The sequence below is a fragment of the Drosophila grimshawi genome, unplaced genomic scaffold (genome assembly GCF_018153295.1).
Source record: "Drosophila grimshawi isolate 15287-2541.00 unplaced genomic scaffold, ASM1815329v1 contig_311, whole genome shotgun sequence".
In the NCBI taxonomy this organism is placed as follows: Eukaryota; Metazoa; Arthropoda; class Insecta; order Diptera; family Drosophilidae; genus Drosophila; species Drosophila grimshawi.
In genome coordinates, this window is record NW_025063098.1 from 28,680,729 (window position 1) to 28,693,906 (window position 13,178).

The 13,178-nt window shown below is 40.0% G+C and overlaps 7 protein-coding genes across 7 annotated transcripts; 3 read left to right on the forward strand and 4 right to left on the reverse strand.

The window, feature by feature from the left end:
* Window positions 1–319: 319 nt before the first annotated feature.
* Window positions 320–3,186, reverse strand: LOC116806003. The gene is made up of 8 exons (XM_032741647.1): window positions 2,718–3,186; window positions 2,518–2,662; window positions 2,071–2,406; window positions 1,612–1,874; window positions 1,472–1,553; window positions 1,058–1,412; window positions 860–987; window positions 320–799 (listed from the first exon to the last, which is right to left on the reverse strand). The coding sequence occupies exons 1-8, from the start codon at window positions 3,001–3,003 to the stop codon at window positions 445–447; spliced, it is 1,950 nt and encodes a 649-aa protein (XP_032597538.1). The 5' UTR covers window positions 3,004–3,186; the 3' UTR covers window positions 320–444.
* Window positions 3,187–4,089: 903 nt separating this feature from the next.
* LOC6569881 (chymotrypsin-2) lies at window positions 4,090–4,984 on the reverse strand. Its single transcript, XM_001995961.2, has one exon. It carries the CDS (start codon window positions 4,982–4,984, stop codon window positions 4,202–4,204), a length of 783 nt encoding a protein of 260 aa, XP_001995997.1. The 3' UTR covers window positions 4,090–4,201.
* Window positions 4,985–5,902: 918 nt separating this feature from the next.
* Window positions 5,903–6,814, forward strand: LOC6569880 (chymotrypsin-2). The gene has a single exon (XM_001995960.2). It carries the CDS (start codon window positions 5,926–5,928, stop codon window positions 6,724–6,726), a length of 801 nt encoding a protein of 266 aa, XP_001995996.1. The 5' UTR covers window positions 5,903–5,925; the 3' UTR covers window positions 6,727–6,814.
* Window positions 6,815–6,947: 133 nt separating this feature from the next.
* On the reverse strand, window positions 6,948–7,903 carry LOC6569879 (chymotrypsin-2). Its single transcript, XM_001995959.2, has one exon. The coding sequence runs from the start codon at window positions 7,872–7,874 to the stop codon at window positions 7,026–7,028; it is 849 nt and encodes a 282-aa protein (XP_001995995.1). The 5' UTR covers window positions 7,875–7,903; the 3' UTR covers window positions 6,948–7,025.
* A 714-nt stretch (window positions 7,904–8,617) lies between these two features.
* LOC6569878 (chymotrypsin-1) lies at window positions 8,618–9,535 on the reverse strand. The gene is given in 2 exon segments (XM_001995958.2): window positions 8,618–9,158; window positions 9,160–9,535. Coding segments are annotated over 2 exon segments (825 nt in total). The 5' UTR covers window positions 9,493–9,535; the 3' UTR covers window positions 8,618–8,666.
* A 669-nt stretch (window positions 9,536–10,204) lies between these two features.
* On the forward strand, window positions 10,205–11,189 carry LOC6569876 (chymotrypsin-2). Its single transcript, XM_001995956.2, has one exon. It carries the CDS (start codon window positions 10,224–10,226, stop codon window positions 11,079–11,081), a length of 858 nt encoding a protein of 285 aa, XP_001995992.1. The 5' UTR covers window positions 10,205–10,223; the 3' UTR covers window positions 11,082–11,189.
* A 439-nt stretch (window positions 11,190–11,628) lies between these two features.
* LOC6569875 (chymotrypsin-2) lies at window positions 11,629–12,955 on the forward strand. Its single transcript, XM_001995955.3, has 2 exons — window positions 11,629–11,835; window positions 12,185–12,955. The coding sequence occupies exons 1-2, from the start codon at window positions 11,651–11,653 to the stop codon at window positions 12,807–12,809; spliced, it is 810 nt and encodes a 269-aa protein (XP_001995991.1). The 5' UTR covers window positions 11,629–11,650; the 3' UTR covers window positions 12,810–12,955.
* Window positions 12,956–13,178: the final 223 nt, after the last annotated feature.

Here is a 13,178-nt window from a genome sequence, read left to right on the forward strand (position 1 = left end):
GAAGTGTTAGGAGTGTGAACATTTTCTAAAACAATTAAATTAAAAACAAAAAATAAAAATATTTTAATAGAGGTAATTTCTTGAAATGGAACTTAACTGAACATATTCCAAAATTTATGATGTGCCTTGTACCTTTTTTTAGTTAGATGATTTCTTTGTCTATATTGGTCTTTTAAGAGACCAGTAAGTATTTTTTGGTTTATTGGAGACCTGGTGCCTTTGCCACTTTCTTTCTTTGTTCCTCAGTTATTGCTAATAAATTATTTAACATTTTTTTCAAACCATCGTTTCACAAATTTAAAAATAAAAAAATGGGCACTATTAGAAAATGCTTGAAAAATTGTTAGCTAACAATTGCTTTAATATAACTCCTATATGCATTTTTATCGATCGTTCACAGGCATATTTTTCGTATTCCACAAAATGTGCTCGCTGCTACTAGCTTTAAAAGATTTGCCTTTTCAAGGTGTATTGTGGATAGCCGTGAACCGTTGAGCGCTGCATTTGAACATCCTGCATATTGCCCTTGACTTCCAATGTGGCAACCGAATTATAGGGCAATCGATGGGAATACTGTGTGTAGTGTTGACCATTTATGGCAATGAGGTAGCACGAGTCCGTCACCAGTACTTGAACCGCAAATCTCTCTCCCGGGCGATACGGCGTAGTGCTCTGTTCCTCATGACCCCAAACATTGTAAATTTTGGAGTTGCGTATAATGCGCTTATGCGAGAAAAGTGACTTCATGTGGAAAGCGACATCATTTGTATCGTTGTTACACAAGAAGTTGATCTCGAACCTGCAATTGAATGGATATTTGTTATGAAAAGGATATGGGTTTAACACTCGATAAACTTACTCCTTGGATTTCTTTGGAATTAGGCCGCTAAACGTAAAGCTGTCGCCTACGTCAAGTTGGCCAACTTCGGCAAAATCATCGGCAAAACGATACATGGGCAACACATCAAAATAGACGTGAGGTGGTATCTACAAAATATATATATATATATATCAAGTGTTAAGCATGTTATCTACTTATTTATATTAGATTTCTTACCGCCGTTTCAAAGAAACTTTGTGGATAGCCCCGCACCATGGAGCTATGCATCCTTACTTCTCCCACGTCCCCCTTCACCTCTAGGAATCTGACTGCATCATAGGCTAAACGATGCGAATACGCTGACAAATGATGTCCATTTATCGCTATCAGATAACAGGTTTGAGTGACCAGCACCTGAATTGCGAATCTTTCACCTTGGCCAAGCAAAAAGGGCAGCGTTGCGGGAATTTCCTCACGACCCCATTTATTATGTATTTCGGTGTTAGTTATAATCCGTTGTTCAAAAAATCGGGGATTGATGTGCAACGCTACATCGCGATTATTATTGCCATGCACAAAGTTGATGGAGAATCTTTAAAAAAAATGCGAATTTCTAGTAAATAAAAGACTTAATTAACTTGACTAACTCACCTGTCGCAATTAAGGCTAACAAGTCCGGTAAACAAAAATGTAGCGCCTTCATAAAGCTGACCGATTTCCGTAAAATAATCCGCTAAATGAAGAAAGGATACATGTAGCTAAAGTGATTTTAAGAAATCTCAATAATTCACCTTCATCTATGGGTAATGTGTCCATAATAATGATGGCAGGTTCACCAACAACTGGACCTGAAGGCCTGTTGCCAGGATACGACTCAGCAGGAAGCAGTTCTGAAGGAACTGGATCAACGCTAGGATAAACTTCAGCAGGATAAGATTCATCGCCCGGATAGAGTTCAGCAGGAACTGCTTCAACGCCAGGAAAAACCTCAGCAGGCGTGGATTCAATGATAGGATCAATCACAGCCACAATTGGTGCTTCAATAATAGGAAAACTAGAAAATAAATGCATTCCATTGTAAAGTTTTGAATTGCCATCAGATGTGAAACAGCTTCTTATGAGTAACGGCCAAAAGTATGCTTTGACTTGTTGAAAGTTCTGAGAAAATGTTGCATACTTCAGCAAGTTGCAATCGAAGTTTTTACTGCTTTCATAGATACATGTATGTATTTACTTGAATATTAACTTACTTGTTGGGATCCGTCTTAGGCCTCAATGGAGCACCATCCTTTAGTTTGCAGTTGGGATATTGTGCCAAGTAAGTCATCACCGATTGTTCATCCACATTGGGATCGACCAGTTCGGCCGGCGTTATCAGCTGACGCACATCCAACCAATCATCTGCCAAGACCATGGCTTCGGTGGCATTCCGTACTGACTCCACGGGATTCCACAGTTCCCAGTCGGGACACAAGCCTGGCGCACAGGCATCCACCAAAGCGCCTATTGGCTTGCCTGTGGTCCAATCTTTGGTGAAGTTATTAATACACATATCGGGTATTTTCATTTGTATCCAAGTCAGTAGACTGCGAATAAAAGCAAAGCAAAGCATTATTAACTGCATTATAAGTACAAGATTCAAGCAAAGCTGCGATTGGTGATTTTTCAAATAGTGTTTGCAAGAGTGTTTAACTTACCGCTGCTTGGGTGTTTGAACCGATTCAGTTGGTGGCTGCTCTTTGTCATCGTCCCATATCGGCGTCGATATCGAGTAGTGCAGAATAAGCGTCCATATCAGACCCATTATCAGTTTCAAATTGCCGTCAACAATATTCGAAGCGTCTGCAGGTGAAGTTGAATATAACTGCTGATTTATGTGACAGAAGCTTTGTCTCACCAATATTCACAATTTTAATGCCCTCATTTTGGAAAAACGTCAGAGCAACCGAAACGTTCTCCAATTTCTGGACACGGAATGTGGGACGAGCATTATGAGGAGGCAATCGCTTTTGCGACAGCACCTCTGCCAGTGTAATCAAACGGAGACCATCCGACAGATCCGTTTCCAAGTTGTCCAAGGAACTACCAACTGTCTTCAGGTGCTCATTGGTCCACCTTGTGAACGTGTTCTGTTGGATTTCTTTCCATTGTGCATGCTCGCCAAGATTATATTCGGCCTCCATTTCGTTCTTGAAATGCTTGTCTTATCGATCCAACTTTGCTTTCCAGTTAGAAGCCACAGTTCAAATAAGTTAAACAGGATATTCAATTTATTATAAATATTAATATATCTGACTTTGATTTGGGGGCTTTTCCCTATCGCTGTTCAATATTAATGTTTTCGCTTTGGCGATTTATCATCGACTGAATTGTTTGCGGCTTTTAGCAAAATGTATTAATGCACTCAACCACAATCACTCTTTTTATACCCTGTACATATAGAAACTATTAGAAAGGGGATTTCAGACTACACAAAAGCTTGCAACAGTTAAGTGTATAGATTAAAATGACTGCAGCCACAAAATACTGGTTCACAAAATGTTGTATTTCATATTGAACTTAATTGGATTTTCAATTCTGCAAATTTCATATTAATTGACCACTTAGTATGCCATTTAATTATCCGAACAGGGTATGGAGTAGTCAGGCTCTGCCAAACCATTTTTTCTATTTAAAAGCTGTTATCAGCAAAAAAATTCTAAAAATCCAACACCTGCTATAAAGATACGAAGTATGACTAAAACTCAACATTGCAAGCAAATAAAAACTTTTTAGACGAAATTTGTCATTGTTTTATTTACAAGCTTATCAAAATTATGGAATTCAACTCTCTCTCTCTCTAGATATAGATTTAGCAAATTGGCATTCGATAAGCGGGGAAAATTTGACTGAATCATAGTCTTAAATAAAATTGAAAACTTCATTTGTCATTTATCTTTAAAGTTTTCCTTTTCGATTATGTAGAAATAATCTAATCAAGGCAGAGGTAATGAATAAATAGGCGACACCCTGTAGATTAAATCGGATAAGTGTGTACATAACCAAATAGAAAGACCCAAATACACACGGTGGAAAGTACAAATATTTATCAGAAAAATGCTCTCTTTTTTCAACATATCCATAAAACATTATTCATAGAGAGTATTAGAAGAAATTAAAGACATTTATGTGTGATGATAATGAACTTCGATTATAGTAAATTTGTATGAATGTCATGCATATAATAAGCACTTACATAATGATAAATCACTCAATAAATGTGACGTATTAGTCATAAGGAGTTTATTACAGAATTCAATATAGGTAATTACTATATAGAAAATAAATATAGAACACACTAAAGTATTGACAACAATTACAACTAATAATATAGTTAACAATCTAACTGACAATCTGCTGGTTTATGCCACATCGGGTATTCCCGCTGATAACGCGCCTTATCCATTCCCTGTAGTATCGCATATCCATGAACACATCTGGCACACCCTGTGCACAGGGCACCACAAAGTTTAGAATGCCTATCAGCTGATCATTGTAGACCAAGGGACCTCCCGTATCACCGTGACACCCTCCAACATTCATCTGCCTAAAGGCACACACATGACACGCATCCAGCTGGACATCCTTGTAATCCGCAAGTCGGCTTTCGCAATCTTGTCTGGTGATGTGTTGCTGCTTCACTCGTTGCAACCGAGTGGGCGTGGTACCGCCCGCCGACTGAGTGCCCCAGCCGGTAAAGACGAGATCCGCGGTGCCCTCGGGCCACGGATCCTTGGCAATTGGCAAGGGTTGAGTGAATGCATCGAAGATAATGCTTTCATTCAACTGAAGTAGTGCAATATCATTATGATACTTTGGCTGGTCGTAATTGCAGTGCATATAGATAGCAGAGAGGTAGTGCACAGCACCCGGTTCAGTGTATCGTAGGGTGCCAACAACTACCCTCAGTCGGTCCGCTGGCCAACCACCCACACAATGGCCGGCTGTGAGTATCCAACGCTCTGAAATGATGACTCCACCACACAAATGACTGCCCACTAGAGATTGCAGTGAGATTTGATAGGGTGCCTCGCCCTCTGCAGCATTCTGCCCGCCCACAATGAGCTCTACCGGACTGACAAGCAGTAGCAGCAATAGAAATATCAACGCAAATAGTTGTTTCATATTTAATATCCCAGTGCAGACTGAGCCAATCAAAAATTGGGCAGTGCCCAGACAGCCGAAAGTTATCTCAATATCGAATTTATCAGCAATCTGATAACCAGTGTATTGTGTATGGTCAATAAACTGATTTTTATATGGGTCTATTTGATAAATGGTCAAGGTTGGCAGTAGAAATTTCCCGACTGCGAAATACTCTGTTCTGGTGTAATAATCTTTTGTACCTGAAAATAGCTGGCCAATAGTATATTAGACAGGGCTGAAAATATTGAAATATTTTAAGACTTCATCAAGAATTCAGTAAATTAAATGATGTAACTTTTTAAATGTGAGGGATGGAAACTAATTTCATGTTATAAATAGTGCATATTTACAAGTATTACACTAGTTTACAATAGTTAAAATAATAATACACAAATTGGGACTTGTATTTTTTGGAATTTAGACATTGCAATATGCAATATGGAAACAAAAGAGCACATTTAAATACTTCGAATCGATCGAAGATCCTCTTACACACATTTGTCTGGACTTTTATCCTCAGAGCTCAATGTGTATTGGATTTTAGTATAAAAAAGATTTGTTTGATATAATTCACAGGCTTTGAATTTATTTTATGATCATTGCAATGCGACCGGGTCTTTTTTCCTCATCGCCAATAACTATTGTCTTCTGGACTTGGTGAACTATAATTTATGGGCTGTCTTCGCCACCATTCTAACACAGTTGTTCGCAGCAACAACATTTTACAATTTTAATGAATATTCGGTTATATCGTAAATCGGTATCTAATCAGTAGGAATAGCTATAACAATATATTCCAATCATAAACTGTCCAAAGTGTCTATAGAGTCTGTCTGATATGGACGACAGTAACTTAAAACCTACGATAAAACTTTGACCAAGTTAGCCTTTAGTCTATCTCTGTCAGTTTAACGAACAAGATGAAGTTGCTCAGCTGTTGCCTGATATTCCTGCTGCTTCAGGGGATGTCCTTAAGCAAACGTCTGTTAGAGCAGGATTCTGCTCCTTCCCTTTATATCAACGGACGTATTAAGGGTGGTCAGATAGCTGAGATTGGATTGGCCAAATATCAAGTCTCCCTACAGCCCACACTGGGCTCTCACAACTGTGGTGGGGCCATCCTAAACAATCAGTGGATCATAACTGCGGGACACTGTGTGTTTGGCTATTCAGTCGACAGAATAGTGGTGGTAACGGGCACAAATCAATTTGCGAAGCCAGGAAGTGTCTATTATACCTTGGAGAAGCATGTCCACTGCATGTACGATAATCCCTATATGCACAATGATATTGCATTATTGAAACTTACCCAAAACATAACCTTCAATGAGCTAACACAACCCATACCGTTGCCTGTAGCTCCTCTCAGTGAGGGTGCTGAGATTCTGCTCACTGGTTGGGGTGCCGAGGAACCCTATGGCGATACGCATCGCGATCTACAAAAGCTCATCATGAAGTTTGTGGAATTAAATCAGTGCATGGATATATTCAATCAGACAAGCTCTTTGGGAATCGGTCACATTTGCACCTTTTCCAAGGAGGGTGAGGGCGGCTGTCATGGTGACTCGGGTGGTCCACTCGTGAGCAATGGCCACCTCGTTGGCCTGGTGAACTGGGGCCGGCCCTGCGCCATGGGATTTCCAGATGTGCAGGCCAATGTGTACTACTATCTCGACTGGATCAGGACCGTAATCAGCGGCAATGCCAAGTGCAGTCGTTAACCTCAACAATGGTAATCGACAGCATTTGACTAAGAGATACCCTGTACCCTGCTGCAAGTTATTGTTCAAATATAAATAAAATTTTGAATTGTTACTGTTGTGTTTATTCATAGATCTTTAAACAGCTTTTTGGGTATTCGCAGTTCGTATTTCAAGCTGATATCTGAACGTCTTTGAGATCAACACAAATCTGCTGCTTTTTTGGGATCGAAGACAATTGATTCCTCCTATTATACAACTTTATTTTAAAAATGATTTGCCTGACATAATTGAATGACTTGGGTGTTATTTGATGATCACTAGTCATAGTTGCTGGCATAGCAATGACACGACTTGCAACTTGATTCGGCCATGGTGCGTCTGATCCAGTCCCGATAGAAATGTACTGAAGCAAAACTATCTGGATAGCCAATTGCACATGGCATTCCCCAGTTGACGAGGCCAACCAAAACGCCATCGATCGCTAACGGACCGCCAGAGTCGCCATGACAAGCGCCCACTCCCTCGTCCGTAAGGGTGCAAATATGCCCGACTCCATTGTCATCATCGCCGCCCATTTCTTCCTGACATGAGGGATAGTCTATATAGGTCAGGGTCGCCTGCTGGAGAACATCTGGAGTATCGCCGAACAATACTGTCGAACCCCAGCCTGTTAACAACACTTTCGATGCATTCGCCAGTGGAACATCGGGTAGAATCACCGGCTTTGTATACTCATTAAAAACAATTGGTTGTGTCACACGTATTATTGCAATATCATTGTGATAGTCGGGAGTATTATAATTGCAATGCACCCAAAACTCCTCCACATCATATTTGGCACCCGGCTCCTGCCACAGTATAGTCCCCGTCACGACTTTTAGATACAGAGGATTATAGCCATAGACACAATGAGCAGCTGTCAGAATGTAATGCTCATCGACGATTGCTCCTCCGCACATGTGCTCTCCGAATGTGGACTGCAGGGAGATTTGATAGGGTGCTAGACCCACGGTGGCATCGATGCCATTTATAACACGACTATCAAAGACACTACCTGACTTTGATATCTTCTCCAACCGCTTGGCTGTCAACTTTGCTATCCTCTTGCCATTAACCAGATTGCTACCGGCAAGGAGCAGGCAAAATAGTAAACAGTATTTTAACATTTGAACGTTTCAATATCCATTCGCGCAATAAGCTCGCCAACAAGTTGTGATTTTGCTTTTATATCAATCTTCGGAATCAGGGACTCATCGTAAACTGATATCTTACTCCGATATCTAAATCATAAAATAATTTGGAAGCCTTATGATTGCAACTTTGTGTGTGGAAAGGTAGGTAGGTTATTGACTAACTACAGAATAGCATAAAGACACTTGGGTACTCTATGAAGATTTGGATTTGCAGAAAGCTTATGTAAAAAAAAGATTACATCTTAAAAATTAGTTTAAATATTAAACAACAAATCAGTCAGAAGAAATCAATTGGAAAATCCATTAGCATACTTTTGGGCTTCGTATAATACAGATTGGCCAATATCATCTAATTCACTTTTAGTACATACAATCCACATACAAATAACTTTCTGAACTTGTGTTAAAATAGATAAAGTAAAGTAAAAATAGAATGTACAATTTTGTATATGAATATAATGTGGGATCAGATTTTGGAAGCAGTGAACTAAGTCGTTACATCCAAAATAAAAGAATAGGGCAGACATAAGTAGTGTTGTAATAAAGATACCATTAAAATAGTATAGCCTCATAGCCTTTAAAAACATAACTGGATAATAATTTATTAGACCAATCAAGCCAATTTTATGAAGCTATTATATTGAATGACATCAATTGTTCCTATATAAACAAACCCATATATGAATTCAATGCCCAGCGGAGAGAAAGACTTTGAGTTGTCGATGACAATTATGATTCAATTATATTTAATACAAATTGGATAAATCAATTAACTCGTTGATTGCAACCGGCAATTTGACGTCGTATCCAGTCCATATAGTAAATGGTATTGGCATGCATATCCGGTTTGCCGACAGCACAGGGAGCACCCCAGTTGACGAGGCCAACCACTTTGCCCTCCCACATGAGCGGACCACCGGAATCACCGTTGCAAACACCCTCACCCCTCTTGTTAAAGGTACAGAGATGTCCAATATCAACGCTATCGGTGTCATCCCAGGCCCGCTTGCATTCGGCATGATCATACACCGTTAGATTGATAGTTTGCAGACGTTCCACGGATGGCCAATTGAGTTCGGGAGCACCCCAGCCGTTTAGGATGACAGTCGACCCAGCTGGCGGATGTTCCGTGCTAAGTGACGCAATCTGAGTCCGCTCATTCAGCACAATCGATTCATTCAAGTGAAGCAGTCCAATATCATTCGCATAGATGGCCGGTATGTCATACATGCAATGTACAATAGCCTTATCCACATAAAAGGATCTGTCCGGGATTCAATCTATCATTTGTGCCCACAATAATGCGCAGTTCCTCAATATCAAAATCGTTGGCACAGTGTCCAGCAGTGAGGATCCATTGTTTATCGATGATGACACCACCGCAGATATTTGTTTTCCAAGACGTTTGTATCGAGACCAGATAAGGTGCTGCACCTTCCTCTGCCTCCTGTCCGCCCACAATCCGATTACCGAACTGGTGATATCCATAATGAATTCGCTTGGCCCGTGTGACGTCAATGGAACTTCCCAGCAATATACAGAGGCCCAAGAGTGACCAAGACCCAAAACATGTCCCGAGCAATGTTGGCATTATGTGGTATGTGGATGTTTACGGTTCCGATCGGTTTTTGCACTGCAATTAATGACCAGCAATGAAAACCCATGTATGTCCCATGTCGCAGCTTTTATAAGGTATTTATCGCATGCGGAAAGCTTTGGACAACGGCTATCGCTCTCCTACCCTGTAGTCATTAACAACTAGGGGAAAGGAAGCATCTTACAGCCATCAAAGTATTTTCCATTACAAGACAAACAGTCGATTTATTTTTTTTTAAATTCTCTTTGTAAATTATTAAATATTGAATAAATTTAATATTTTACTTTTAAAAAAACTTTATTTGTAAGATACTTGTTATTACTTAGTTAACAACGAAGACTACAGGGCATCTTCAAGTTGATCAGCTTTGACTTGAGCACTGTTATTGGTATTGCCAGCGCATTGGTCAAATCTTTATGAACATGACTTGAATATCAGTCCATATAAAATGCATATCTTTACGGCTGAGGATAAAACCCACACGGTAATTGCGTCCTAATTGGAGGGCTCATAAACTGCCCAAAGACTGTATTGTATATATAGGACGGTTATTGTCTCGCCATTCAAACAAATAATGCCCACTCTTGCCAGGTGTAAAACTTATTATCGTCTCACCACAGATCATAAAAGCTATAGCCTATTAGATAAGCCTCGTCCGACGTGTATTCACTGTATTCGACTGCAAATCATTGAATAATTTTAGTTGCAATTGTGTAGTAAAAACAATGGGATCAATAACGAAATCCATGCTGATCAGCTTAAGTCTCAGCTTTTGTCTGCTGCTGCTGCAATCCCAATCTTCTCATGGAATGCGCTTGCGTGGGAAGCAGCTGCCGGGCGAGTTGGCCAAGGCTAGTCGTCCTTCCTCGAGGTTAATCCAGGGTCGCATTGCGGGTGGACAGCAGGCCAAAGAGGGCGCTTGGCCTTGGATTGTCTCTATACAGAATCAGTTCGAATTTCCCTTTTGCAGTGGGGTGATCATCGGTGATGTTTGGATTTTGACTGCAGCCAGTTGTGTTGCGGGCTTGCGTGCTCGTAATTTAGTAATAGTCGCTGGCACCGTATCCACTTGGAATATTACCGCTCCGGGTTACTATACGGATCGGATTCATATCCATTGCAATTTTGATAAGCCCCTTTATCACAACGATATTGCACTGTTGCATTTAACTGAGAAGATTGAGTATAATTCAGTGGTAGCAAAGATTACGCTGGCGGAAATCGATGAGCTGCAACAGAACGAAGCTTTGACCTTTGCTGGCTGGGGCATGGAATCAACAGAAGGTTCTGTCTCGCAGTACTTGCAGCAATCGGATGGCAGCTACCTTAATGTGGATGACTGTCGCAAGACGCTGGGCGACACTGAGGATGTCGATCTGGGTCATGTCTGTGTGCAAATGAAGTCCGGCAAGGGTGTCTGTTACGGTGATGCCGGTGGACCTCTAATCAATGATCGACAGCAACTGGTGGGCATCGGCAATTGGGGTATTCCCTGCGCCCGAGGTTTTCCCGATGTCTATAGTCGAGTGGCCTTCTACAACGATTGGATACGCAGCACCATTGAGGGCTGTGGCATTGCCTAAACTATAGCCATATAAATATATATACACTCAGCGAAAGGCGCCCACTCTTTTCTTTGTTCTTAAAAACTCAAAATTGAAATTAAATAAAAATGATTCATGCTTTTAAAATCGATTGTTTATTTTACACAAAGAAGACCGAAATTCTTGAATAAATAGAAAACTCTCATTACAAGATGTTTTGCACTATATATATATGATATATCCATTATAGTTCTCGAATTTTGATACTTCAAATAAGAACTAAATATCTAATTTTAAGTAGAAAAGTTTTGGATTTTAGAAATACCTTTAAATGCTCTTGATAAATAAATATTATGTTTTCCAGTGTCGAATTTTTTGATAATGCTTGTTATTTACTTGGGTACTTACCATTTTCTCAGTGTACTGTTACTATCAGCATTTATTGCAATAAAAGTGCTATACGACTTTATAGTATCCAAAAACCCTATGGTTTTATTCTGATACCATATGATTTATTTTATATGACTGGTCATTAGTATCCGAACATTGCTTAACTGCTTGGTATCGTAGTACCTTCAGATCAGTCCACTTTTAACTCAGTTAGCAAAATGTTGTACCAAATCGGAGTGTGCCTTCTTGTTCTCCTGCTGGTATCCTACTCGCAGGCGGATCTGCGTCGAAACCTAAAATCTTTGCCGGCGTCGAAGATGAAGTTTAGTTCCCGTATCATTGGAGGTGGTGTCGCTTCCCTGGGTGCGGCACCGTATCAGGTGTCACTCCAGAATAATTTTGGGTAAATAAAGTGAATTGTATTTTTAAATGAAATAGTTTGATTATTTCTTAAATCGATAAATTGATGCAAAGTGTAAATAGTGCAATTCTTACTTCATACATCAACAAACAACCCTCAGTAGAAGTAAGTTAGGATTAATAAAAGCAATAATCATTGAACGAAAAATGAATGTAATTGTTGTAAAAACAGCATTGAATATCACAGCGATATCAGAGATTCGGATATAGAAATGAATCTGAAATTTGTACAATCAAGAAAAGAGTTTAATTTGAGAGAGTTTAATATTATATCAGATAGTTAGTGGTACTCAAATATTAACAAATTTCAAATACTCTTCCACTTCTTGCAGCAATCACATGTGTGGTGGTGTCATAGTTGCCGATCAGTATATTCTAACTGCGGCTAGTTGCGTGGCTGGTATTAACAAAAAAAACCTGAAGACGGTGATGAGCACTAACGATTGGGCCGGTGAGGCCTGGGAGTATTATACTGAGGAGATCATACCGCACTGTAAATTCGATCAGCCGCTATATCATAATGATATTGCACTGATCAAGATGACGACGAAGGTGGCCTACGATGAGGTCACACAGAAAATACCAATAGCACCTTTGGATGATCTCGTGGAGGGTGATAAGCTGAAATTGACAGGTTGGGGCAGCACCACGCAGGAGGGCGACTTTACTTTCGATCTCAAGCAGCTAGAGCTGACCTATGTACCGAATGCTAAATGCAATTCAACGTACAACTATACCAAGGATCTGGACATCGGGCATCTGTGCGCTGTCGGCAAGGTTGGTGAGGGAGCCTGCAATGGTGACACCGGTGGACCATTGGTCGATAGCAAGGGTCGCCTGGTGGGCATCAATAATTGGGGTGTGCCATGTGGCAGAGGTTTTCCCGATGTGTTTGCCCGTGTCAGCTTCTACCACGATTGGATTCAGGCCACAATTAATGGATGTGCGATTAAATAAATGAGTCCTGATTCTAATCTCTGAAGATTCCAGACGTCTAGACTATGATATTGTTGTTATCACCTAAGCCAGCACCCAGACCACAATTATACCTTGTACCCACGAAAATTTATAAAGCAAATAATTGCCAACACGATTGTCCAGAATCGCAAATCATTTTCTTTCAACCACTTAGTAATATAGGAACAAATATAATTGTTTACAAACTAAAAAGCCTTTGTTGGAATAATAAGAAATTTGGGAATTTAATGATGATTAGACGTTTTTAATTTCAGGCATTTGTTAACCACTGTAATAGATTAGCTTTCCTTGAGCCGATCAGCTGCTTATCAATTTACAACGAATTTGTACAAAATAATTGTTGACATA

What these genes read in the sequence shown, in the direction of transcription:
- LOC6569881 (XM_001995961.2), bottom strand. Translation starts at nt 4,984, where the DNA reads ATGAAACAACTATTTGCGTTGATATTTCTATTGCTGCTACTGCTTGTC.
- LOC6569876 (XM_001995956.2), top strand. Translation starts at nt 10,224, where the DNA reads ATGGGATCAATAACGAAATCCATGCTGATCAGCTTAAGTCTCAGCTTT.
- LOC6569875 (XM_001995955.3), top strand. Translation starts at nt 11,651, where the DNA reads ATGTTGTACCAAATCGGAGTGTGCCTTCTTGTTCTCCTGCTGGTATCC. An exon ending in TCACTCCAGAATAATTTTGG is followed by an intron (nt 11,836 to 12,184) that starts GTAAATAAAGTG and finishes CACTTCTTGCAG; the next exon opens with CAATCACATGTGTGGTGGTG.
- LOC116806003 (XM_032741647.1), bottom strand. Translation starts at nt 3,003, where the DNA reads ATGGAGGCCGAATATAATCTTGGCGAGCATGCACAATGGAAAGAAATC. An exon ending in GTTCAAACACCCAAGCAGCG is followed by an intron (nt 2,407 to 2,517) that starts GTAAGTTAAACA and finishes TTTTATTCGCAG; the next exon opens with TCTACTGACTTGGATACAAA. An exon ending in GTTAGCCTTAATTGCGACAG is followed by an intron (nt 1,413 to 1,471) that starts GTGAGTTAGTCA and finishes TTTTTTTTAAAG; the next exon opens with ATTCTCCATCAACTTTGTGC.
- LOC6569880 (XM_001995960.2), top strand. Translation starts at nt 5,926, where the DNA reads ATGAAGTTGCTCAGCTGTTGCCTGATATTCCTGCTGCTTCAGGGGATG.
- LOC6569879 (XM_001995959.2), bottom strand. Translation starts at nt 7,874, where the DNA reads ATGTTAAAATACTGTTTACTATTTTGCCTGCTCCTTGCCGGTAGCAAT.